Source organism: Plecotus auritus, assembly GCF_963455305.1.
Source record: "Plecotus auritus genome assembly, chromosome: 2".
Classification (NCBI taxonomy): domain Eukaryota; kingdom Metazoa; phylum Chordata; class Mammalia; order Chiroptera; family Vespertilionidae; genus Plecotus; species Plecotus auritus.
The window spans coordinates 222098388-222125462 of NC_137771.1; the positions used below are offsets into that span (position 1 = coordinate 222098388).

General features: G+C 51.7%; 1 protein-coding gene across 8 annotated transcripts in view; it reads right to left on the bottom strand.

Moving 5' to 3' along the window:
- SLC37A1 (solute carrier family 37 member 1) overlaps nt 1-27075 on the bottom strand; it is a gene marked incomplete at its 3' end in the record, with an annotated part of 54661 nt that overhangs the window by 20882 nt on the left and 6704 nt on the right. For 2 of the 8 annotated variants that reach the window (XM_080656926.1, XM_080656920.1), the window contains exons 1-8: nt 24710-24803; nt 21193-21419; nt 13729-13810; nt 12026-12158; nt 11306-11384; nt 8999-9134; nt 5426-5502; nt 4246-4412 (exon numbers count right to left, since the gene is read on the bottom strand). In XM_080656926.1, the coding sequence (XP_080513052.1) occupies nt 4246-4412; nt 5426-5502; nt 8999-9134; nt 11306-11384; nt 12026-12158; nt 13729-13810; nt 21193-21248 (730 nt within the window). In that variant the 5' untranslated portion in view covers nt 21249-21419; nt 24710-24803. Of the gene's footprint in view, nt 1-4245; nt 4413-5425; nt 5503-8998; nt 9135-11305; nt 11385-12025; nt 12159-13728; nt 13811-21192; nt 21420-24385; nt 24825-27075 lie in introns of those variants that run through there. The other 6 variants (XM_080656922.1, XM_080656925.1, XM_080656923.1 and 3 more) reach the window with 6 other exon arrangements.

Here is a 27075-nt window from a genome sequence, read left to right on the forward strand (position 1 = left end):
CGTGAGCCAGGAATGGGGGGCGGCCTTAGAAGAGGCTGGGGGAGGAGAGAGGAGTAGCCAGGGCAGTGGGACAAGGACAGCCAACCTCCAGCAGCAATGAGCCATCCGAAGGAAGTGCCAGCAGTGCAGGGTGACTGCAGCATCAGGTACTGAGGTCAGGTGCTGATATGAGGAACTGAGAGAGATCAGGTACTGAGTGAGATCAGGTACTGAGATCAGGTACTGAGAGAGATGAGGTACTGAGTGAGATGAGGCACTGAGAGAGATCAGGTGCTGATATGAGGTACTGAGTGAGATGAGCTACTGAGTGAGATCAGGTACTGAGGGAGATCAGGTACTGATATGAGGTACTGAGAGAGATGAGGTACTGAGAGAGATGAGGTACTGAGATGAGGTACTGAGTGAGATGAGGTACTGAGTGAGATCAGGTACTGAGAGAGATCAGGTACTGATATGAGGTACTGAGAGAGATGAGGTACTGAGAGAGATGAGGTACTGAGAGAGATGAGGTACTGAGTGAGATGAGGTACTGATATGAGGTACTGAGAGAGATGAGGTACTGAGAGAGATGAGGTACTGAGATGAGGTACTGAGTGTGATCAAGTACTGAGAGAGATGAGGTACTGATATGAGGTACTGAGGGAGATGAGGTACTGAGTGAGATCAGGTACTGAGAGAGATGAGGTACTGATATGAGGTACTGAGAGAGATGAGGTACTGAGAGAGATGAGGTACTGAGATGAGGTACTGAGAGAGATCAGGTACTGAGAGAGATCAGGTACTGAGAGAGATCAGGTACTGATATGAGGTACTGAGAGAGATGAGTTACTGAGATGAGGTACTGAGAGAGATCAGGTACTGAGAGAGATGAGGTACTGAGATCAGGTACTGAGAGAGATGAGGTACTGAGATCAGGTACTGAGGGATATCAGGTACTGAGAGAGATGAGGTACTGAGAGAGATGAGGTACTGAGAGAGATCAGGTACTGAGTGAGATGAGGTACTGAGAGAGATGAGGTACTGAGGGAGATCAGGTACTGAGAGAGATCAGGTTCTGAGAGAGATGAGGTACTGAGTGAGATCAGGTACTGAGTGAGATGAGATACTGATATGAGGTACTGAGAGAGATGAGGTACTGAGAGAGATGAGGTACTGAGATGAGGTACTGAGTGTGATCAGGTACTGAGAGAGATGAGGTACTGAGAGAGATCAGGTACTGATATGAGGTACTGAGAGAGATGAGTTACTGAGATCAGGTACTGAGAGAGATGAGGTACTGAGAGAGATCAGGTACTGAGAGAGATGAGGTACTGAGAGAGATCAGGTACTGATATGAGGTACTGAGAGAGATGAGTTACTGAGATCAGGTACTGAGAGAGATGAGGTACTGAGAGAGATCAGGTACTGAGTGAGATGAGGTACTGAGGGAGATCAGGTACTGAGAGAGATGAGGTACTGAGAGAGATGAGGTACTGAGAGAGATGAGGTACTGAGTGAGATCAGGTACTGAGGGAGATCAGGTACTGAGAGAGATGAGGTACTGAGAGAGATCAGGTACTGATATGAGGTACTGAGAGAGATGAGTTGCTGAGATCAGGTACTGAGAGAGATGAGGTACTGAGAGAGATGAGGTACTGAGAGAGATGAGGTACTGAGTGAGATGAGGTACTGAGAGAGATCAGGTACTGAGAGAGATCAGGTACTGAGAGAGATCAGGTACTGAGAGAGATGAGGTACTGAGATCAGGTATGGAGAGAGATGAGGTACTGAGATCAGGTACTGAGAGATGAGGTACTGAGTGAGATCAGGTGCTGATATGAGGTACTGAGTGAGATCAGGTACTGAGAGAGATGAGGTACTGAGATGAGGTACTGAGGGAGATGAGGTACTGAGAGAGATGAGGTACTGAGATGAGGTACTGAGTGTGATCAGGTACTGAGAGAGATGAGGTACTGAGAGAGATCAGGTACTGAGAGAGATGAGGTACTGAGATGAGGTACTGAGAGAGATCAGGTACTGAGAGAGATGAGGTACTAAGATGAGGTACTGAGAGAGATCAGGTACTGAGAGAGATGAGGTACTGAGATCAGGTACGGAGAGAGATGACATACTGAGATCAGGTACTGAGGGAGATGAGGTACTGAGTGAGATCAGGTACTGAGTGAGATGAGGTACTGAGAGAGATGAGGTACTGAGATGAGGTACTGAGTGTGATCAGGTACTGAGAGAGATGAGGTACTGAGATCAGGTACTGAGAGAGATGAGGTACTGAGAGAGATCAGGTACTGAGAGAGATGAGGTACTGAGATGAGGTACTGAGAGAGATCAGGTACTGAGAGAGATGAGGTACTGAGATGAGGTACTGAGAGAGATCAGGTACTGAGAGAGATGAGTTACAGAGATGAGTTACTGAGATGAGGTACTGAGAGAAATGAGGTACTGAGATCAGGTACGGAGAGAGATGACGTACTGAGATCAGGTACTGAGGGAGATGAGGTACTGAGTGAGATGAGGTACTGAGGGAGATCAGGTACTGAGAGAGTCAGGTACCGGAGGACCAGGGCTCTGGTGGGAGACCAGAGTGCACTGAGGACACTGCCCCCCAAAGTATGGAAAATGCTGGAGAGAAGGCCAGGGGTGGGGTGAGCAGGGAAGGAGGGGCAGTGAGAAGGAATGTGGTGGCACCAAGAAGAACAGGGATGGGGACTCACTGAGGATCTTGCGGAACCTTGAATACAGTTCTAATAAGGCAGGAGGCTAAGACTGTCGGTAAGAAAAACCACCAAGCGGAGGAACAAGAGAGCAGAGACAGGAGGGGAGGCCGGGCTCGGTGGCCAGGCCCCGGTTCCACGGCACCTCCCACCGCCGCCTGTGGAGCCTCAAAACGCCCCGTCAGTGCTAGCTTGCCACCGAGGAGAACCAGGGAAGCAGAAGGCACAAGTGAAGGTCTGGATTGCTCACCTGTCCCCCCCACATTGGTAAGATCTCATAGGACAGCCTCACAGGCATGGTCTCTCGTGGCATTTCTGCCCCAAGAGTGGACCCAGGAGGAGAGAAACAGAGCCCCAAGGTCACCACAGTACGAAGCGGGAAGCCAGCAGGGGGACCCCTGGAATCAGAGGAAGCTGACGGGAATGAGGGGTAGGCAGTTCCAGGAAAGCCCTCTGTTCAGAATCTCAGCATCGCCCCTCCCTCCCCAACCCAACACCCAGCAGGAGCCACAGGAGTGGTGGCTCAGGGGGAAGGAGGCTCTCATTCGTTTGACAAAAGACCAAACCAACGCTTCCTTATTCTTGGAAATCCTGCCCCGGCCCGGCTGATGGACCTGCGTGGGGATTGGCACTCAGATCCCAGGCCAGGCCAGCAAGCAAGCTCCCGCCCACTGCCACACGCCTCCTTCCCCCAGAGCCAGCCTCTTATCAGTTGAGGAAGAGAATGAAAGTCACGGTGGACTCCAGACCTCGGGCAGAACAATGCACTGCATCCGGGGACCCTGCGCTGGCGAAGAGGAAGTGCCTGGCTCTCATGTGACTAACGCATGAAGGACACCCGGGAGAGCCAGGTGGCAGGACCCAGCCTGGAGGAAAACAGGTGGCACAGCTGACCTTTCCCAGAACTCGGTGACACTCGGGTCCAGTTAAAGGCGTGTGCAATCTGAGCGCCCTGGCATCCAGCAGCACCAGCTTCTCCACCGCTGGCACACCTCTATTTGTCATGCTGGGCCTCTATTTGAAAACTTAATTTGAAATTCAATTCAAACAAGTTTGGCATTGAGTCTAGAATGGAACGCTCTTCACCCAAGTAAAATAGATGGTCATAAGCTGTGCCATGGTTTGACAACACTGTTCAAGATATACCTTATCAGAAAGCAAACAAGGTCTGGGGTGAGCAGGTGCCGGGCCGGGCACCTCGCCCCTGGCGGTGAGCAACGTGGCAGGCCCGAGGAAGTCGCGAGACTCCCAGACACAGGGAAAACCCTGCATGCCCAATGCTGCAGGGCAGGGGGACAGGTGGAAGGAATTTCAACCTGTTACTCCAGAAATCGGGAAACAGCAGAAAATCCAGCATGACCAGGAGAGAAACAGCTAACGGGGAAGGCTGTACCTGAAGAAGGAGTCTACCTGATGTGGGGGGAGCCAGGGCCACCACACACCTGCACAGGACTAAGCCACAGCCCGCGCTCTTAGCAGCCCGTGCCCGAAGCCCTCCCTCCGGGGTGGTCGTCTCTCAGGCACGGGTACTTACGCTCAATGAGGAAGAGGAAGCACACGATCCCCATGGCTGCCACGATGGCTCCGGGCACGATGAAGGACAGGCCCCAGCACGTGGACACCCAGTAGCCAGCAATCAAGGACCCCAGGATGTTGCCCACTGAGGTGTGGGAGTTCCAGACCCCCATAATCAAACCTCGCCTGCAACACAAGACACAAGGCAGCAAGTGATGTCCAGAAGCTTACGGGGTCTGCTGGGTGGGACACGGCACTGGTGCCACGCGTGAGAGCTGGTCGAGGACTAGAGGCGGTGCGGGAACTGCTGCAGGACGCGGGGCTGGGATGCCTGCAGAGAACTGGGCTTCATTTCACCTCGGAGACATAGGTGTGTATACACATCTCGCTCAGAGCTTCTTTATTTATGTTTAAAAAGAGGAATGAGGCCTTTTCCTGAAGTTCTTGGAGGACCCCACATTTAAATGTGTGCCTCTGCAGACTAAGTCCAATCATTTGATGAACTATCCCATTAACACGAGTTTCCGCTGACTGGCCCAATGGATGGAGTCGCTAAATGAGGCTCAGGGAGCTGGCTTCCTGTTCCCGTTCCCGTTCCCCATTTTCAGTATCTCCCCACCCTCCCTAACCTGGCCCTGGCCGGGGCTATGGGTCACACAGCATTACTGTGGCAACTGGACCGCAGTCAGGTCACCAGAGGCTGAGTGCACCTCTGCTCCCGGGCGCTGGGTGACTAGTCAGGACTTGTCACACTTCCATGTGCCTTGAGTCTTATTTTCAATGTGGCCTGAGGCAGGGTCCATCCTCTGCACGTCTCCCAGGTCCCCAGGAGGCCAGAAAAGGCCATGCTGCTGGTCAGCTTTGCAGAAGGACACAGACCCGCACCACCCACAGCAGGGGGGCATCTCCTGGGACAAAGGCCACCTGCATTTCAGAACCTCTGGTCCCAGAAGTTTTAATCATTTTATTTCCTAGACTAAAGTGTTCCCCCTACAATAAATCTAAAGAAAAACTGAAAATAAAGTCTTTTAAAAACAAATCTTTTACAAAATAATGCTGCTGGAAACAGGGTGGCCTTTTCTCACCTTCCTTTTTAAAACCTCTTATTTTTCTATGACAGTTGCCATTCAATGGTATTTTCCTTTAGTTCCAGGTGTACAGCAGGTGGTTAGACAATCACATACTTTACAAAGTCTCACCTTCCTTTTCCAAACCAGTTGCCGAGGCAGGTGACGACGCTGGGCCAGCCGGTGGTCTGCACCAGCCCGTTGATGATCTGTGACAGAGGGTGAAGGGAAGCTCAGCTTGAGGGGAACACTGCTTCAAGGGGGCTAATGGACGCTGCCCCTTCTCCACAAGTTTGGGAGCACAGCTGGGACTCCCACAAAAGAAGGGGGTCAGACCCTATTTGATGTGAGCCCCAAGAGCCAAAAATTTTAATCTATGTATATAACTAGAGGCCTGGTGCACGAAATTTGTGCACGGGGGTGTGTGTCCCTCAGCCCAGCCTGCACCCTCTCCAATCTGGTACCCCTGGAGGGATGTCCCACTGCCCGTTTAGGCCCGATCCCGGTAGGGTCGGGCCTAAACGGGCAGTTGGACATCCCTCTCACAATCCAGGACTGCTGGCTCCCAACTGCTCGCCTGCCTGCCTTCCTGATTGCCCCTAATCGCTTCTGCCTGCCAGCCTGATCACCCCCTAACCACTTCCCTGCCAGCCTGATTGATGCTCTCCTGCCAGCCTGTTTGCCCCTAACTGGCCTCCCCTGCAGGCCTGGTCACCCCTAACTGCCCTCTCCTGCAGGCCTGGTCACCCATAATTGCCCTCCCCTGCAGGCCTGGGTCCCCCTCCAACTGCGCTTCTCTGCAGGCCCGGTCACTCCCAACTTCCCTCCTCTGCCGGCCTGGTCACCCCTAACTGCCCTCCCCTGCAGGCTTGATCACCCCCAACTGCCCTCCCTTGCAGGCCTGGTCCCTCCCACCTACCCTCCCCTGCTGGCCATCTTGTGTCCACATGGGGGCAGCCATCTTGTGTGTTGGAGTGATGGTCAATTTGCATATTACTCTTTTATTAGATAGGATAGAGGCCTGGTGCACAGGTGGGGGCCAGCTGGTTTGCCCTGAAGGGTGTCCCGGATCAGGGTGGGGGTTCCCTTGGGACGTGGGGCGGCCAGGGCGGCAACCCAAGCGGATGCCCTGGTATTTGGGATTTATTTATCTTCTATAATTCAAAGTTTCTATAATTGAAACTTTGTAGCCTTGAGCTGAGCCAAGCCTCCTGCTTGCTCTGTGGCCATAGCCATTTTTGTTGGGATTTATTTATCTTCTATAATTGAAACTTTGTAGCCTTGAGTGGAGGCCTAGGCTGACCAGGGTGTGCGGAAAGCTTGGCTTCCTCCATTACTGGGGAAACCCAAGCTTCCTGCTTGCTTCATGGCCACAGCCATCTTGGTTGGGTTAATTTGCATACTCGCTCCTGATTGGCTGGTGGGCGTGGCTTGTGGGTGTAGCAGAGTGGTGGTTAATTTGCATATTAATCTTTTATTAGATAAGGATTACAAATCTAATACATGCCTATGGTGAAAATTTTTAGAATAAATGGGGAAAAGAAAGAAAAGGAAATCTCTTGCTAGAAGATGAACTACTATTAACAGCCTGGGGCCAAGGGGTTCATTCGCTATCTAATGTGAATTTTGTAAGAAGAGAAAAAATTGTCTTCTTTTCCTAGAAATGTGATTGTACTATAAATGTGGCTTGCAAACTGCATGCTTTCACTTCTTATGTTGTGAAGAAGGTACTGTTGTTAATGATACTCTGAACTGAGATTAATTTGATCTAAAGCCTAGAGAAAGTATTTCTCCCCCTTTTAAGGATACCCTGAGCTTACATTTCAAGAAGGGACTTAGCGCCTGGCCAGTGTGGCTTAGTAGTTGAGGAGCAACGACCTATGAGTCAAGAGGTCACAGTTCGATTCCAGGCAGGGCATATGCCCAGGTTGCGGGCTTGATCCAAAGTAGGGGGCATGATGTTTCTCTCTCTCTCCTTTACACACACACACACACACACACACACACACACACACACACTAGAGGCCCAGTGCATGAAATTCGTGCATGGGTGGGGTCCCTAGGACTGGATGGCAATCAGAGCCGATCAGGACCAGGCTGATTGGGGCCCAAAGGCCCCGGTGGGGTCGGGAGAGGAGGCAACAGTCACCGGGCCAGGTGCGGAAGGAATGGACACTGCCATCGTCAGCGCCCCATCACCACACGGTTCCCCACCACTCCCCCTCCTCCTTCCCTTGCTGCTGCGCTGCCACCACAGTGGGTGGGCGATGTACCAATCAGGGCCTGCTGGCCAGGGGAGATTGGCTGTGGGAGCGCCCTGACCACCAGGGGGCAGCTCCTGCATTGAGTGTCTGTCCCCTGGTGGTCAGTGCGTGTCATAGTGACCGGTCGTTCTGGTCGTAACGGTTGCTTAGGCACTATATATATGAAATTTTTTTTTTAAAAAAGAAGGGCCTTAGCGAGTGCACTGGTGAATGGGCTCACTTTAGCCTCAGGAGTGTCAGGGGCAACTTTACAAGATGACATGAGACCAGGTCCAACCTTGTGCCTCCTACAATCACCACTGGGACAACCAGCTCTGCAGGAGCCATTGGGGCTGCTCACTGGTCCAGCCTCAGGGCCAGCCAGGCGTGGCCTTCCCTCCAGGAAGGTGCTGGAACTCTGGGGAAACTGTTTTTTTTTTTTTTGTTCCTTCCTTCTAATTTTAAATATTACTACAAAGTGTAACTTGCTTTTGTAATTAAAACAGTCAAATTTTTTCAAGGTCTTGTGACAACCTTTTTAAAGGTAAACTATGTTTAATTTGCTTTGATGATTTTATAACACCCGCTAGACTATCTGGAGAGCCTCAGAAGTTGAACTCATTATTTTAAGCCATTTTCCATTTCTAGTAAATATTTATTCTCAAGAACGTTGAGATGGGCAGTAGCCAAGTTTTTCAGGAAGGGCTGGGTCCAGCTGGAAGGGCAAAGCCACAGGGCCTGTCTCTGCTTCACCTGCTGTGAGCACCCTTAGGCTCTCTCCTCCCACTGACCACCTCCAACCCTGTCCCATCGTCAATGACACCCACGTCCTCCCTTCCTCCTGCCCTCGCTGCACCCCACACCCCTCTGACTCCTGAGTGGTATGATCTGTCACAAGACAGAACATCTAAACTCATCCAGATGAGGGCAGAGGGCTCCTGCTTTGATTTCCTGCTGGGGTGTGGACAGATAGGGTTCCCTAAGAGGCAACACCTGCTTGGCCTGTGTGGCTCAATGGTTGAGCATTGACCTATTAACTAGGAACTCATGGTTTGATTCCTGGTCAGGACACCTGCCTGGGTTGCAGGCTTGATCCCCAGGGTGGGGCGTGCAGGAGGCAGCCAATCAATGATTCTCTTTCATCATTGATGTTTCTATCTCTATCTCACTCTCCCTTCCTCTCTGAAATCAATAAAAAAGTATATATTTTTTAAAAAGAGGAAACTCCTGAAACTTAAGAAAAACTGCATGGATGTTGGAATTTCAGAGAAGACAGAAGAGAGACCTTACATGTCAGCGCTGACCCTGATGTCAGACAGGATACAGGTCTGCCATGCCCCCCATCCCGATTCCACCCCCTGCCATCTTCTCACTTGGTGGAGGGAGGGACCTGCGACATGAACACCCTGTCCAGCTTATCATGGAAACCCCGCGCGTGGTGAGCCATGGACCCAGACCTTACCTGAGTTACCACGTAGAATCCAAAACTGTGGATGTTGTAGAAATACCCTAACCCAAACAGGGCAGTAAAGATGCCACTGGCCAGCATTCCGAAAGTTAGGTAATACCTAATTGGCAGGCGCTCCCCTATTATGCCGCTGAGGGGAAGAAAAAAGAAAGACAAATATGAGAAAACAAACACACCCACAGTGTAAATGACCCAGCCATCTCTTTCCGGATGCTTTCCGGCTGTTCTCGGAGCTTTTAGAACTCCAGAGCACAGCTGCTTCCAAGAAGATTTAATCACAATGACCTCCCAATGGGGCGTTTATTAACCAGAAACTGGCATTGGAAACATCTTTTAAGACTTTTTATTTCTAGTGAAAGTCACTAACTGTCAAATAACAACCATCAAATACCATGGCTTACACATATGATGGCAGACATTTAAAAAAACACCCCAAACGCGTCCGGCTAGCTAATCCTGCTTTTATATAAACAACATCCAGTTAAAATTTCAACTGTCAAACTGTAGGCAAACACCATAAAAAGGAATGACCGGTGACCATGAGCAAGCCTCTTGGCCTGGAGCTGCTATTAAGTCACCGAAGAGGCCACGCTCACCTGCTGACACCTGCCAGGCAGGAGCTGGCCGTGAAGGCCCCCACCAAGTCTAACTGTATCTGCTGTGCCACATAGTCCACGTGCCGAGGTGGCACTGAGAGGCCGTGCCAGAGAGCGGTGCACTCCCCGCTGCAGTGGAGAGCCCACGGGGACTCCCGTGGTCACGCTCACTGGCCAGCTGCCGGGGAAAGGGTCTTTGCCGGTAAATAAGCAGCAACAGAAGCACTTCATTTAAACCAGGTTTCTTTGCCTCGGCACGCCTGCCACCCGGGGCGGGGTGATCTTCGTGGTGAGGGCTGTGCCGTGTGCTGTGGCATGTGAGCAGCACCCTGGTCTCTGCCCACCGGAGGCCAGGAGCACCCCTTCTCCAGCCGTGACAACCATATTTAAGAACTACGTCCCCAGATGTTGCTCTATGTTTCCTAAGGGACAAAATCACTCCCGGCTGAGAAGAACATGTAGGTACTGTTTTCCAGTCACTGAGAGAAACATACTCCAGCTTTGGGTCTTTTATTCTACAGGTTGTTGGTGTCCAGTGAGAGCAATCTTTAGAATAAACATTATTCCTCAGGAAGGAGCAGGCTGGCAGCCTGGGTGCCGCCCCGGCCTGAGAAGCCGGAGGCTTACACGTACTCCTCCTGTTCTGCTGGGCACCACTGGCTTGGGCTTCCCCGTCTGCTGCTGCCCATATCTGCAGCACTGTGCCAACACGCAAACACAGGAAGGGGAACCGCCCTCCACCAGAGGGACCTGCCTGGCTGGCACCACCCACCCACAAGGGCGCTGGGCTGGGGCGGGGCCCAGGTCCTAGTGACGCCACATCTGGTGGGTCTCAGGGAAGAGGCTCAACATCGACAGAATCCCCGAGATTCTCGAATCTCTAAAGATCCCAGGCTCCGAACAAAAGCCTCTTGGGCTAAAGGCCTTACTTTCTGTTATGTTCATTTCCCCCCAACCCGGCTGGACTGACGTAATTCCAGTATTCAACCCGCCCCCCAACCTGTCCTGTTACTCATCTGACACGAACCGCCTTCCTAGTCAGTTCAAGAATGGGATCAAGGAGAACCCAGGACAAAATTCACGTGTGGCAGACGCTGGGCATGCGCCACGTGCCGGCACCGCGCCGAGCGCCCTGCATGTATTAACACATTCATCCCCACCTGTCCTCTGAGGTGAGAACCACTATTTCCCCCCTTGTGCAAAGCTGTACAGGGACCTGCCCATGGCCACATGAGCAGCGGGTGGAGCTGGGATTCAGATCCCAGCAGTGTCAGCATCCTCACCCAGCCACCACGCCGCACGGCCCCTGCGCGGTGAGGAGCCTGTGTGTGCTGAGCGGGGTGTCCAGGCGGACCGGGCAGCACATGCTTGGTAAACTGTGGACTGAGCGATGTGGGACATAAACAAATGGCGGCCCCGGAAGCAGGGCGAGGATGCGCTCTGCTCCTAAGTGACACCGCCCGGCAGGGCTCGCGTGTGTCCGAAACCCAAGGCCCAGGAAGGCGTCGTGGATGGTCCTCCCTGCCCGGCGGTGCGCACCGGCTCTCACTCTTTCCTGGTCTCTGAGAAGAGACTGGCAGGTAAGGGGCCTGCATGCAGGTGGGGCCTAGTGTCACGCACCTGCCTTCGTCAGCACACGCACCTGAGAAGGTTCTGCACGGAATGGTGTAAGGGGCCAGGGTTTCGCAAGCTCAGGCGGACCTACCTCAGGTACATGCCGATGGCGTACGCGCACAGGAAGGAGTAGTCCAGGGCCCCGAGCAGCTGCTGGTAGTTGTCCTGATCTGCACGGGTGAAGAGCGACAGGCGGAGTGAGTGGTGCTTAGCTGTCACCAAATGTCAGTGCGCGTTCCCCAGTGGGGCAACAGTACCCAGAACCGCTGCTCTCCGAGGAGGATGGAGGATGTGGGGGTGCGTGCTGCCAGGCTGCTTGGCAAACAGAAATACAGCCACCACATTCCAAACAACCACTAGGCAGCCACTGTTGGTGTGGGTAAACCCTCCTGGCTCAGGGTGAGCATCGATCTAGTCTTTTCCTCCAGCACCCGCCTGGGACGGCCCCGCACCAGGCATCGGTGGTCTCTCCCTTCCACCCACAGTCTGTGCTCTGCGCGCCTGAACTCCCCACTCTGACAAGATCGACATGCAAACCGAGGTCAGCAGATTTCCCCTCTAAGAGGATCTTTGTCCGGCGGTAACACTTCTGCACACAGGCCCCGTGACAGGGCAGCGGCTGGGGGAGTGGGACTGTGGTAGGTCAGCTCCCTGGACACAGTTACCCTCGAGGACACGGGCACTGCTGCTGAATTAGCAAGGCTGGAGGAGCCGGAGGAGTGGGCCACGTCAGCGTATCCCAGCGGCCGCCGTGGAAGAACCCTCCGGGAGAGGACAGCCCACGTCAGACCCGCAGGAACAGAGAACTCACCAAACGGGGCCCAGCCGCAGTCCGTCTCATTGTCCGGGAGCTGGTGGGAGGGGAGGGCGCTGGCTTTCTGGCTCTGGCTGTTGAATCTGACTTCAGCCTCATTCCCAGCAGCGCAGTACTTGTGGAGCTCACCCTGGGACAACCACGGGAGGCAGAGGCCAGAGAGAAAGGGCACTCAGCAGGGGTGCAGGGTCAGAACAGCGCCCCGTCTTACCAGCCTTCCTAGGGCTCCTGGCTCTGGGGAAGGACGTCACCGTGGGGCAGTCTGCCTGGGGACCACAGAATATGGGCGGGTACGGTTTCCCGGGCTCTCCCGCAGCCCCGCTCCTGAGCACACAGAGCAAACACAGCATGTCCAGGGCACCAAAGAGGACTGCTCAGAGCAGCTGTGCAGCTGAATGCTGACTGCCTGTCATCCTCAGACCGCCTGCCCATCATCCTTGGACCACTACCCATCATCCTTGGGCCACCTGCCCAGAATGGACCATGGGTTCATCTCGTTAGATCTATATGGCTGGGCTAAACGCTGCGGCAATACAAGAGAAGAGTACCAGGTCCACGCAACGAGGTGGATGCCTCCCACAAACATACACCTGAACAGAGCAGCTCCAATGGTAGGACTCTATTTCCATTTATGATGTTCAAGGACAGGAAAATGACTCCATGGTGACCTTGATTACCATGGCCGGGCACAAGGAGCCTTCTGGGAGTTGGCCAACGGCCAGACCTCGACCACATGATTTCCTGGGTGAGCATGGTACATGGGACTCATTCGCTCTGTGCTCATGTGGCTGTGTCATCATCACCAGGGCACTGCCCTAAAAATCTAGCCAAGGATTCTGCTTTACAAATTCAAAGTAGCTATCTGCCAAATAGCCTTCCTCAGCAGACCACTGACAGGGAGTGGAGGAAAGGCTGCAGAGGGCAACAGAATTACAGCCCTGGGTCGGTGTCACGCCAACGACGAGAAAGTGAGGGAGGGGCAATCGAGCTGTAACCAGCTGTCTTTGGCAAAGGACAATTTCCTTGTTCCTCCTACAAGAGTCAAACTCCACTCAAGCCTGTTGACAATCTATAGGCAAAATGATGGAATTCCAACAAGGGTCAGAATATTATCTTGCTTTTCCCCAAGTTATGACTGGCTCTTATGTAGGCTATAAAATCTTCTTTACTCAAAGTCAAGTTTAACTGGCTATTATGTAGGTTATTATCTACTCGAATCTTCTTTACTCAAAGTCTAGTTAAATGCCGGCTTAACAGCTTCCTGCCCGCCCATCATGCAAGCAGGAACTCCGTGTTCTAAGAATAATGAAGAGCCACCACCACAGCCCAACTCAGGGTCAAGGTGTGATGAGCGTAGAAGCGAGTTGGGAACAATTTAGGGCTGGATGTTTTGGAGAGAAAATTCACACAAGAATAAATATTGAACTAAGCTTTAGGATTCTGAAACTATCAACTAATATTACTGAGAGTATACTACCTTCGAAAGTATAATCCTAAAACATTTTAAATTCAGAAAAGAGAAACTTAAAAGGCAAAGCTGCAAAATAACTTGCTTCTACACAATCCATTTTCCCCATTTACCTTCCCTGCCCTCCCCCCCACCCCCGCCACCCTCTCCCACTGCCAGTTTTCTCTTAAAGTGACTAGTTCCTTAGAGATTACAGGCAGGATAGGAAAGTAAGTGTTTTATGATTTCTTACCTTAACTATGCTGATAGGCTTTCGAGATAAGTGGAAACTCGCGTACAGCAGAAATGTCAAAATGAAAATGAAGGTTCGATACCTGAAACAAAACAGTGTAGGAAATGATGCCCAATAACATGAGCTGCATGAAGAATACATGGCCACTATAACTCTTAAATTGTCTTATGCTGCATATTATTCATTCGGTCATTATCACGGCAGAACGACGGGTTGCTATGATGCGCACTGACCACCAGGGGGCAGACATCAATGCAGGAGCTGCCCCCTGGTGGTCAATGTGCTCCCACAGGGGGAGCGCTGCTCAGCCAGAGCCAGGCTCATGGCTGGCGAGTGTAGTGGCGGTCATGGAACCTCTTCCACCTCTGTGGCAGCACTAAGGATGTCCGACTCCCGGAGGGAGTGGGCCTAAGCCATCAGTCAGACATCCCCCAAGGACTCCTGGACTGTGAGAGGGCACAGGCCGGGCTGAGAGACCCCCCCCACACACCATGAGTGTATGAATTTCGTGCACCGGGCCTCTAGTATCACTATAATATTATATTTTAAAAGTGAGACTTCTGCTTGGTCCAAATTGAAACCATTTAAACATTCATTTATAAAAAAACCACTATAAATGCCCTAGCTGGTTTGGCTCAGTGGATAGAGCATCGGCTTGTGGACTAAAGAGTCCTGGGTTCGATTCTGGTCAAGACCACGTATGGTGGCTGCAGGCTCCTCCCTGGCCCGGGCCCTGGTTGGGGCATGTGAAGGAGGTGATGTGTTTTTCTCACATTGATGTTTCTCTGTCTTTCCCTCTCTCTTCTACGCTCTCTAAAAGATCAATGGAAAAATATCCTTGGGTGAGGATTAACAACAATAACAACAACAACAAAAAAAACACCAAAAAACAACACTATAATCAAAGAGAAATCTGGTTCTCAGAAGATGAACACATGTTTACACGCAGACAGAAAGGAACGATTCTGTAGTCTGAAACAAAATTAACTGCAAGCTTCTTGTAAGCTGCTATCCTGGGCACTGATGATCATGTTTTTTACTTTTTAGCTTCTACGCAACTTTTCCGAAGGACACAAGCAAGGCAAAGACACAAATATCTCACTGACCTCAATGAGGAAAACCGAGTGATGCTGACAAGCTATGAATAAAGCCGATGCATAAAAATACTGGCCAAAGCCCTGCTGCTCTTTCTGGTTTATGAGAAAAGCATTCGAAGGGGTGGGAGGTGGAGAGGGGGGGGGAGTGCTGAAATATATGGGTGTCTAAAGAAAAGAAGGTACTTTAGTTAGAAGATTAAAGTTCATTCCAGTCTAAAAACTTGAACCATGCTATTACGGAAAAACATTTCTTAAGGGGAAAAATACATCAGGAGGAAAAAGTATCTGGCAAGAGATGATGACAGGGGCTCCCCCCAGGAGGGCAGGTCCTTCTCTGTCCTGAGACCCAGCCCCTCACCCTGAAGAACCCGTCCTCTTTCTGGCCTGGAAAGGCTGGTGACTTTCAAGTAGAGTGATGGCTCGGATTGGTAATTACCCAGGACAAAGGCGGCGGAGATAGGAAAGAGGCAGGAGGGGCCCCAGCCCACAGAAGAGCCATGTCCACTGGCCCTTGGTGGTGCTGGGACCCTCCTCCAGGCTCCGTCCACAGCTGTGATTGACACCTCAAGGGCAGCTTTCCTCCAATAACACAAAGATCCTAGGGATGCCTGCCTCTTTGGCCAGTAGGGGACAAATAAATATTTCTGGATTAAAAAAAAAAAAGGTCACATTTCAGGTGGGGAAAAAGGTTGGTGGGACCATGGGACTAGAACCTTTAACTTCCAGGATACCTGTGCCTTAGGGAGAGGAAAGCACTCAGCAACTACTCCAGAAATGACTAACGAAATGCCCCCATGTGCTCCTCTTCATCAAGGAAACACACACTGAGGGTTTTCCTAGGATTCTTTGCTCTCCAAGCCCATGCCAAGGTAAGAAAGGAAAAAAGTAAAATAATAAAAATTGAGTGCATATTTTATCCCAATGGACAAAGACTACGCAGGTACAGTGGGGCTGTCCCAAAGTCCAGGCCTTTGTCCTTGTGTTTCTGAAAACCATCTATTTGGGTCAGGAATGAAATTCTCTCAGTTCTTTGCCTGAAGCTCTGTTATCCCACCTAACTCAAGGCTCCCATGCGCCTTAAGTTGCCAGCAAAGGAAGAGTCTAGCCAGCCGTGGGCAAACTACGGCCCGCGGGCCAGATCCGGCTGTTCTATCTGGTTCTCTTGCTCTCCCCTCTGCTCCTTTATTTTGAATTTATATTAGTTCACACAAACACTCCATCCATGCTTTTGTTCCGGCCCTCCGGTCCAGTTTAAGAACCCATTGTGGCCCTCGAGTCAAAAAGTTTGCCCACCCCTGGGCAAGGGTGAGTGCAGCCTATGGGGAACCCTGACCTGTCCCCATTTGGGTACAGGGGTCCCTTTTCCAATCTCCACAGGAGTATTTTGAAAAAGTCCTCAGACTGGGTTACCTTCACACCTCCCAAATCTGAGTATGAAGGAAGAATCTGGTGACAGGTACGCGACCCACCAGGAGAATCTGAAGTTCATAACCACCCAGCTAGGAAGGACTTTGAGAAAGTAGCTCTACTTAAATGAGCCTTGGGTTCATGCTCTCTACCCACATATAAATAGAGTATTCTATTTATAAATGTTCTATTTTTATTAAATATATTCACATATTTATAAAATAGAACAAATAACCCAGAACTGAAGAGCTCCTCCATATGTCAGACAATGTCTAAAGAATCCTGGGACCTGAATATACTTGCATTCTCAGGTAGTAAGATGTCTAGGGTATTGAAACCTAGTGGCAATCCCTGGGCCATTGCCCCCTTCCCTGGGCCTCCACCTCCATCCCTTGGCCCTGCCCCTTCTCTAACTGGGCCTGGCAGCACAAAGGTGGTTCCAGGACTGAGACTCATTGGGGGATGCCAAGCAGAGCACATGCCCAGGGACGCTCCATGAACACGTGGCCACAGAGGAGAGCAGCATCTGTTTCCAGCTGAACTGAATTTTCAGCTCGGTTTTGGGTGGAAGTGAAATACCTTGATGACTCAGCCAGCAGGCTGCCAGGGTCCCTCTGAGAACGTTTTTATTTCTGTGGGATCATCTTGGGTTATGGGGCTGAAGTCCTAACCCTCCTCAGTCCTTTGCCACTTTGTGGTTCTACCTTCATTGTCTCTCTTCCTTTATCATTCACCATGCAAGGATTCTGGGTGATGTTTGTTTCTCTTTTATCCATCTCGTACTGAGTTGCACACTGCCCCCCCTAAATGTCTCAGAATGTGACTTTATTTGGAAATAGTCTTGCAGATGTAATTAGTTAAGCTGAGGTCATACTTAACTCATGTATGACCTCAAATCCAATGAGATCCTAAGTCCAGTAATTGACATCCGTATACAAGCTAAATGAAGACACAGAGACAGACAGGGAGGAAGACCCTGGGACAACAGAGGCACAGGAGCGCAGGGGACTGCCAGCTACCGCCAGAGGCTGGAAGAGGCAGGAAGGACTCCTCCCCAGAGCTGCCGTGGAGCACGGCCCTACGGACACCTTGATCTCACACTTCTGGCCTCCAGAACGGTGAGAATATGTGTCTGTTGTTTTAAGCCACCCAGTGTGTGGTACTTTGTTACAGCAGCCCTAGGACACTAATACAGTCCTCTGCTTTTGTGTTTTGTGTTACAGTAGGCTTGTGAATATTAAAAAAACACAATGAAAAATGAATGATCGAATCCTTTCATTCATCAGTGTCCCACTTACTTTGTGTAGTTACGCCTGACTCTAGCATTCTCTGCATCTACCAATACTGCAGGAAGCGTGTTTGGGTTAATGCCAAGTTTCTAGCAAAAAAGCCCATCTTGACAAGGATGGCACAGGACGGGTGCACCTTCGAAGCTTCCTTAGAGATGCTCCCAGCTGAAGAGCAGCCTGCCCCACGGTAAGACTCGATGCAGAATGTGTTTCCTCCTTTGAGTATTATTTATCTCAGTCATATGCAAATAAGGAATACACAAATGCTTTAGATGAGAGTCACTGAGCAGTCTGACTTGGCACCGAAATTAGCCCAAAGACACCCTTAATTTAGAAACAATGAAACCACACAGCTGGGATGCCAGTCCTTTTCACAGCATCCTAGGGAGGCACATGACTTCGGTGACGTCAGCACTGATCACTTGGTTAAGGGGCTGCCTGCCAGACACCCTCAGGGAAGCTATAACCTTTGTCTCTAAGTAACTAGGAAGGAATTAGTGGGAACACACTTTGAGATTAAGTAAATAAGCTCTTCCTCCAACTTCCCCCCAAGCCTGTGCGTCCCTTGGTGATCCTCACCCAAACTAAGCATTGCTAATGGGGACAGACTGGCTGTCCAGGTTACAGACACTCCCGCCTCCTTAGGAGCTGCCCTTCTGCGGCGGGGAAGGGCTTTCCTTTCTCCCATTTACCCACTTATTGAATTATAGCCGTGTGGACTCACTGGATTCCAATTGTATTCAATGGGCTATAATCCATGACTAGTATCATTTATTTTAAATACCAAATCATCTCAGACTTGGCAGTGAGAGCCCCTTCATTTTTAAGCACACCCTTATTTTCTGGCGTGAGATATTCCTGGCTCCTCTTACTTCCCCTGCCCCAGTGTGGACACAGCCCAGTCTCCAAAGATGCCCAGCTCCTTCCGTGGGAAACGGCACTTAGACACCAAGATCTGGCACCAGGTGTGCTCAGTGCTGTGGTGTGTTGCTATTCCCAGGGCCTCTTGGTGGGCAAGGAGAGGACATTTTACACACACACACACACACACACACGCACGCACGCACGCACGCAACACATACACACACACCACGACACACACAGGCATATATGTTTAGTTCTCCCCTGCTTTCTCACCAGTTCCTCTTAATTCCTAGCCAATACCACACGTTTCATTCAGTTCCCACCCCCCGCCCCCCCCCCCCGGCCCATATTTTTAACTCCTTCACCATCAGTGAGCAGCTGTTTCCCTTCTGTGGTATTCTTGACAAAACCTGAATCTAATCAGGAGGAAATACTAGATACATCCCAAACAAAAGACAGTCTATTAAAAACGGCTTGTACCCTTCACAAATGTCAAGGTCATAAAAGACAAAGAAAGGCCAAGAAACAGTTGCAGATGAAAGGAAATTAAACCTACAGGACAGCTAAATGCAGTGTGCAGCCCTGGACTGCATCCTGGGCCAGGAAGAAAGCTATAAAGACATTCTTGGACATCTGCTGGATTTTGAATATGGACTGTGGATTAGATGACAGAACTATATCAGTGTTAAATTTCCTGATTTTGATCTGTGTGTGTAGTTAAACGAGAATCTCTTGTTCATAGGAAATACTTGCTGATGTATTTAGAAATAAAACATGCCTGCAACTTACTCTCAAATGTTCATAAGGCATTTTACACGCACACACGCAGAAGCAAAAAACAACAGTGCTTCAGATTTGTTTGCAGGTGGAGCCCAGGCCTCCAAGCTGCCCTAGTTCACTGTACTCGAGATTCAAAGCCCAGGAGAGAGACCTGTAGTCCCTCCCGCTTCTCCCCGCCCCTGATTCCGCCCTGCCTCCTGCTGCACCTGCGCTGTTTGAGGAACGGGGCCTCCAGGGCCTCCACTGGTTGCCGTGAGACGGAAAGTCCTGAGACTCACCTGCCTATCCCAACTGCACACAAAGGAGGGACGTCAGTTCCCCAACGGAAGTCAAAGCGATGCTAGAAAGGGGCAGGTGTGCTGGGTAGAGACACATAAAAAGTGTCCTTTGTAGGAATGTTCAAGCCAGTCTCTTTAGGATTGCTAAATCTCAGCTAAAAATAACTTTTAAAGGTCAAAGAGCAAGTTGGAGGCAGAGATGGAAGAGAACTGAGACAAATACTCTGTACCCTTGCTACCCAAAGCGTGGTCAATGGACTGATGGCACCATCGCCTGGGAGGTGCAGACGCTCAGGCCCCACCCCGGACCTATGAGTCAAAATCTGCATTTTAACAAGTCCGCGGGTGATTACATGCTCGCTAAAGTTTGAGAAGCACCGCTCTATCTTTGTAGGGCTCACCCGTAAAAAAAATAAGAATCTGTGATACACAGGAGTTCTTTGTAACATTCTTTTAATCTTCATCTGTGAGTTTGAAAATTATATCAAAATAAAGTTATAAAACCAAGAAGCTAAACGCCCCCCAAATAAAAGGTCACTGTTGAAGCACTTGCGGCTAGATTGGCAGTAGGCATGAAATGAGAAATGACAGGACTGCTCTGGAAAGAATGAGATGCCTGACGTCCCACCTGACACCCAGCAGAGGCCTGAGAAGATGCAAAGGGTGTGGAGGCACAGGTGGGTTGTCGTGATAAGATGAAGGGGTCCAGGATATACCACAATGGCATAAACATTATTTCGAGGGGAAAGCATTTGAGTTCCTGAAATCTCTTATCTGTCTAAAAGCAGAGGCCCCCGAAAGAACTCAACTGTCCTAAGTCCCACCCTGGGAGGAAACAGGGGAGACCGACTCATTACTGAACATGAGAAGTTCCACATCACAGCCACAGAAACTACCAGCACTATCCTATCTCCCGTCTATTCTCCTAAGGCCCACTTCCATTTCCAAAGAGTCATCTGTTTTCCCATCGGTGCCCCTGGCCTCCTCTTCTCCCCCTATTAAGGTGGCATATTAGCCCCAAATTCTAATACCTCTTTGAGTCACACTTTTCTGTAAATTCCTGTATATATGTGATTAAGTCTCTTTTCTCTTGTGAATCTTTTGGTCAGTTTTATGTGCATGCTCCCAATTACTGAACCAAAGAGGGTAGAGGAAAACTTTTCCTTCCCACCTGAGACCAGGAGGGGAGACACCACTGAGACTGTGGGTTAGAGGCCACAGAGCCCAGCTCTAGACTCTGCCCTCACCACCGGCTTCCTCCACGGAGCACGGAATTCATGACCACTCTCGCCCTTCCCGGGAAAGGATTCTCAGAGCACACACACAGGGGTCTCGGAAGAGAAAGTTGCGTTCTGGTCAGCATTTAACTTGTTTAGATTTCACTTTTCTCTCTGGGAGCTCTGCCCCAGTGAGGCCACTCGTTGAGCTCAGAGTTCATATACTGCTTTCCCTCACAGGCATGTTATAACCCTGCCAGTGGTCAGCGGTCATTTTTCTGTGGGAGCCGTGATTATTACAGAAACCACTGAAGACCATGAAGGAGTCCACATGCTATCTGTCAGCGTCAGAGCCAAAGACAGAGGACAATGGCAACGTTCCTCACAGCTTCCACCACTGCTAAGTGATCCCATGGTTACAGAGAGGACAGCATCCGTGTGCATTTTATCATGAAACCGGGCAGAGCCGGCTGCACAGTGGCTCTCACCCACACTCAGGGCCATGCCGAGGGCCAGAGCTGCCAGAACTTACCACTGGTCCCGGGAGAATGAGATGATGAAGCGAATGCCGGCAGGGAGTCGAGCCATTTACGCGTGGACCACAGAGCTTTGGCCACGAAATCAGACGCTTCATAAAGAGGTTAGTAATCCTGGCTCCCAGTCTCTCTCTTGTCCTTGCACTGGCACAGGCTGGAAAGGAAGTGGAGATGTCCTGCTTGGTCTCGTGCCCCCTGCTCCTTTCTGCGGAGGCTTAGGTCTCTACAATGAGAAAGAGGAGTTGAAAAGTCGGGGGTGCTGACAATGGCACAGTGGAAACTCCCTGTACAGTTAGATCAAAGCTGGCCTTCCTGGATGATGGGACTGTCCACCACCAGGGCCACTAGGTGGCAGCACAGTGTCTGCCTGGGGAGGGGGCGGGGCTTGTTCAAAGATCACTGAACTGGATTTCACATGATGTTCTGATGATATAAAAAGAACCACTGAGTTCATCTCTATCTGGAAGGCATCTGGAGATCAACCCATTCAACCTTAATCACAATACAGAATGTTAACATTCACGTGACCCCAGTATGCACCCAGCGGTTACACCATGTGCTCTATTACCAGAGCCGGCCAGGGAACCAGACGTGTTCCATTCCACCCACACCGAACCAGGCCACAACTGAGCCACAATAACAGAGGGGAACGTGGGCCTGGACCAGATGGCAGGTCATCAAACCAATCATTTAATTGTGGCTTTGCAACAGAATCAAAATGCATCTAAAGCCAAGGGAATGAACTTCACCTCTTGGCGGCCTCTCCATTTTTCCTGAGGCCACCTCAGAGGCTATGGGAAATGACCCCATTCTGAAGGCAGACCTGAAGGCAGAAAGGAATGGGCAGGGGTGCCCCCAAACCGAAAAGGGGCCCCAGCACACCAGGCAGGTCTCCTGTCCCAAAGCCATGACTTGTTGTAGTTTTTATTCTTCTACACTTGGCAACAAGGAGGCTCTGGACCAATGTGTTAAATAACACAATCCCCAGTGCATACAGAGCATGGGTCATCCTGTCTTACACTCAGTGAAAAATCACAGGTTATATAACTTTTAAAAAGAAAGCTACTTTTGAGTGAACACTAATCTTGATTTAAAGAAGCTGATGTTTATTTAATGTCTTCAAAATATTTCCTTGGGTAACAGACAAGTAATAGCAAACAGTCCAGATTTGGAGGACTTACACTTAGACCCGTCGCCCACGTTCATTCCTGCTATCTACTAAATCAATCAACCAACCTCAACTCAATTCTGGTCAAACCTGTGACAGCAGCAACCATCCAGAAGGCACTGGAGAAGCAATGGGCAGAAAAGTTCCCTTTCCTTTAAAATCCTGCGGGCTCTTCCTCCTGTAAGCCAGGAGACAGCAAGTGCTACAGGCTTCATAGTAAGTGCAGTTAGGACACGTGAAGACGGTGAGTTTACATGTGGGATGTTCAGAGCTCAGTGTCATTCCGGGGAGGGGTCGATGGGGAGACATATGTAATTCTTTAAACAATTAAAAAAAAAAAGAGCTCAGTGTCATGAGTCCTCTTCCTCCAAAGCGCGAGCCGTGCCCTCAGAAAATCATTCCACTGAGCCCTGGCGGGGACCTCGAGGTCTCCTTATGTGAGCCCACGGCCATTCCGGCCATGCCGAGTTAGAGGCAGCCGGCTCACTCCAGAGGAACAATGAGGCCGGCTGCTGGACTAAGTGAGGCCAAATCTGGTCCATCCAGTTTCCCTCAGTCCCTCCCCGCTCCACCTCACTTCCTGCGGCCCATCCCCTCAAGGAGAGGGCAGCAGAACTGGAAACCATTGGACCTGACCTGTTTTTGGCACACAGCCCAAGCACATAAGAGGACTTTAAAAAAAAAATGGCTCTTACTAGGCGCCCCTGGACCTCGCCACCACAACAGGGAAAAGTGTCAGAATATCCGGTTTCATTCTGTTGTCAAAGAGAGCAGCTTGGGAAACACCCCATTAGAGCATCTGTATGAAAATGTGCAAAATGCACATCTGCCCAAACAGCCCAACTAGTCAGCCATTAGGAATTGCCCGAGGGAAGTTAGCATTTTGGGGCCCCACCCGCAGACTCCCCCTTGGTGATCCGTGCAGCCGAGAACAGAGCCCTGTGCTCTCCGGAGAAGCAAACAGTGAGACTCAAAAGTAAAGGCCAGAGTAAGATGGAAGGGTCTTCCCAGCGCGGGCACTCAAACCAGCCCATGTGTGTTTTAAATGACCCATTAAAGACCAAGTTGCTAAAGTGGATCTTATTTTAAGGCAAAGGTGGGTGAGAATTGCATGTCCCCCCAAAACGTGTTCTGAGAGGAACAACTTTCCTTTCCAGAAAAAAACACTTTCTGTGGTTTGTGCTTTAAAGGCTCTACTCAATATGAACTATGAATGACAATGGCCTAGCCTAGCCCTTTCCCTGAGGCTTAAATACAAAAGCGCATCCTCTCCTCCCCTAGGACCAACAAGACCTGTGCACAAAACCGCGGCCGTGCAGGCCCAGCAGGTGTGAGGAGCAGGGGCTGGAGCAGACGTCAAACGGGATCTAAGGGAGTTTAGGGGGAGAACAATGGGGGTAAATCTGGGCTAGCTGCCCACGCAAACCACCGCACACAATTTAAATTCAAGGTCAGGCGAGCTTTCCAGGTGGTGAGCTCCCCCAGACTAAAGGAAAGACAGGCTCAGGATTCCACCTTTAGAAGACATTGAGTCCTCCGTTCAAATGCAAATCCTCGCGGTCCCAGGCGTCTCCAGTCACCTGCTTGGGCAGCTTGAAGCTGGGAGAAAGGAAACAAGCGCGCGATGGTGGTGGCCGGCGGCTGGGGCACTTTCTGGCGCCTCAAGCCCTACAAATACAGACGGTCGCCGTCACCCGTGTTGGCAGGGAGACTCACGGGCTCGGAACCAGCTGCTCAACAAACAACCCGAAGGCCCCGGGTGCTGACGCGCGGAGCCTCCGGGCGACTTTCCGAGCGGCTCCTCCCCGGTGGCCGGTCCTGCGCAGGTGGACCCGGCGGGCACGCCCACGTCCCCACAGCGCGGCGGACAATGCGCGGGTCACCTCCGGCCCTGCGCCTGGACACCCAGCTGTTATCACGGCCGGGGCGGGTGGGGAGGGACCCGGCGACAGCTCGTGCCATTCCTGCCCGGGGACCAGCGCGCGGCTGTGGCCCAGCCCGGCGCCCTTGCCTCCACTTGCCTGGATGCCCGCTCCGCGCAGCCCGGGACGCCGGCAGGGGCGCCGCCGCTCCTCGGGACCCCTTATTCCAAAGGCCTCCCGAGGCCGGAGAGCGAGAGCGCCCGGCCCGGCCACAGACCAGCACAAAGACGGGCGGAGGGGGAGCAGGGCGCAGGGACTGGGTCCCACCCGCGCGGCGCCCCCACAGCGCGGGCAGCGGGCGCCCCTGCCCCACGGCGTCCCCGCCTGTCGCCCGTGGCGGCAGGTGCAGCGCGGCCGCGGCTCCGCAGGTGCAGGCGGTGAGGAGGGTCCCCGCGTCGATCGATCGCAGCCCCCGCGCCTCACCTGCGCCGCCGGGCCCGCTCCGCAGCCGGCCGGCTCCCTGAGCTTCCTGCTCGCGACTTCCTGGGGCGGCGCGAGGCCCTGCGGCCCTTTCGCTTTCCTGCGGCCGCGGGCGGGCGGTGGCAGCGGCTCGGCCCCTCCCCTTTCCTTCAGGCCCTGCCTGGTCCTCCCCAGGCCTCTGAGCTGCCCGGGATCCCAAACAGCCCTGGGGGCGCCCTGGCCGGTTGTTGCCATCCCCCACCCCCTCACTCCCCACCCGCCCTCGCCCGCCCAGGATTCTTGGGGCATCCAGTGTCCTTGCACCTGGCATGTTCTCCACTGGCCACCGGGAGCTCCCCGAAGGCCCTTTGTCCTTCAGGTAGGTCTTACCTAAAGGCAGCGAAGCCAGGACCAGCATAGAGGGCCCCCATGGCCTCCCAGCCTTTACCCCCGCTGCCCCTTCTCAAGGGTCAGAACCATGAAGCTGGCGCTCTACTAAGTGAACATGGGGCCAAGGCCGGGCTGTGTTGAACCATCTTTCATCACACCTGTACACGTGTGGCACGCAGCTCACATGGCTATCCTGAACTCCCGCCTGGCCCCAGTCACTTGCACTGATACCCACCATTTCTGGGCCCTCAAGACAGTTCCCATGTCAACCCAGTGTCAGCCCAGGAACAACGGGCGGAATTCCACTCTGGCTTCTTGCCAAACATTGACCTTGGGCAGTCCCGAGAAGGACTGGATCATAGATGAGCATGGGGGTACCCACAGAGCACTCTCAGCACACACTGCGTCCAACACAGCCAGGTCCCAGCTCCCAGGGAGAGCAAAGAGAGGCAGAAAAACACCTTGCAATGAAATTCCTGGAAGACTGCCCCTAATTAAAACAATCCTTAAGGCTAGAACCAATCCAAGGCCAGGCTGTAAATGCTCCCAAAGGTCTGTATGAACAGTGCCCTGGACCTCGAGGCACATTGCCCTGCCCAGCACCCCTTAGGCAGGCCGCCTCCTCCCTGCCAGGATGCCTCCTGCCTGCCAGGCCTTATAGCCCATCCCCCCTTTCCAGAGCACCCTAATACTTTTTCCTGTTGGTGAGTTGGGCCATGTCAAATGCACCCCTTCTTTATGCTTTTGAGAAGTGTTCATGCAGAAAGGTAACCTGCCGGCCTCACTGTGGCCCCAAGGTACAGCAACAGGGTACCCCGCTCCCCCCCCCCCCCCCTTTCCTGCAAGGGAGCTGGCTCAGGGCCTCTGGACTTCTCTCTTTGGCAAAGACTCTTTCTGTGGAACTCCTCTCTCGGCCAATTCCTTCTCCTCCTTCCCCTAACGCTCTATTCCTGGTGATGCCCAAACCAGCCCAGTCTGGCTTCCATCTGTCTCCCAGTTGCCTCACTGGCTCACACCACAGTCTGTCCGCTCAGGGCTCTTCCACTCTCCTGGAACCTGGGCACCAGCCTCCCCACTTCCAAGCTCTCCCTCAGGCAGCCACTTTCCCAGCTGCCTCCGACTGCTGTCCTAAAGCAGGTCAGATTCTGTCATTCCTGGACACCCTTGAGGATCCCTGTCACCTGCAGGAAGGAGACCACATTCTTTAGTACCTGGGAAACAAGGCCTGAACTCATGCTTGCAGCTTCCTGCCCAAACCTTCTGGATGGCTCTGCAGTTTCCAAGACATGCGCTTTCTCACGTGTTGGTGTTTCTGTCTTGGCCCTTCCCCACCCCAGCCTTTCCTAGTGAGCACGAACTCTGAGGCAGGTCAGCATTCTCTGTTCTCTCCGGCCATCTTCTCTTCACTGCGTATCCGGGCACTGTAGACACCTCTGCATCCTGACTTATCACGTGAGCAGGGACTAGTTCTTTCTAATTCTATCTTGGGGGTCAAAGAGATTCCCCAGGTTGTGCACTGGCTTGGAGGACACTGATCCATGTTTGCAAACTGTACCAATGAATGCAGTGCGGCACAGTACAGGGCATCCTGATGTTTTTCACATTTTCTCACATAGAAAATATCTGTATGGCACGCTGGGCAAAACCTGAGGGCAACTGGGGTGGTCCATATCATATTTGCTAATTGAAAAGATTAATCTTTTAATTTTATAAAGATTAAGACATTAGTTACTTAGCAAATGTTGATCTTTTATAGGATTATAAGAAATACTTAAACATGCATTAGAGGATTCAGTGAATTGGCGAAAGACTCCCACGCCAATTCTGAAATGAAAGCTTGTGATTGCTCTGACGAACTGCCAGGCTTTATGCTGACATGGCTGCACACAAGCTCAGGACAGAGCAGGCAGTGGGACCTCACTACTGAGACATTTCTTCTTGCAGGTAGCTAATATTGAAGCCGTTATTTACAATCGCACAACTTTTTCAACAGTTGAAAT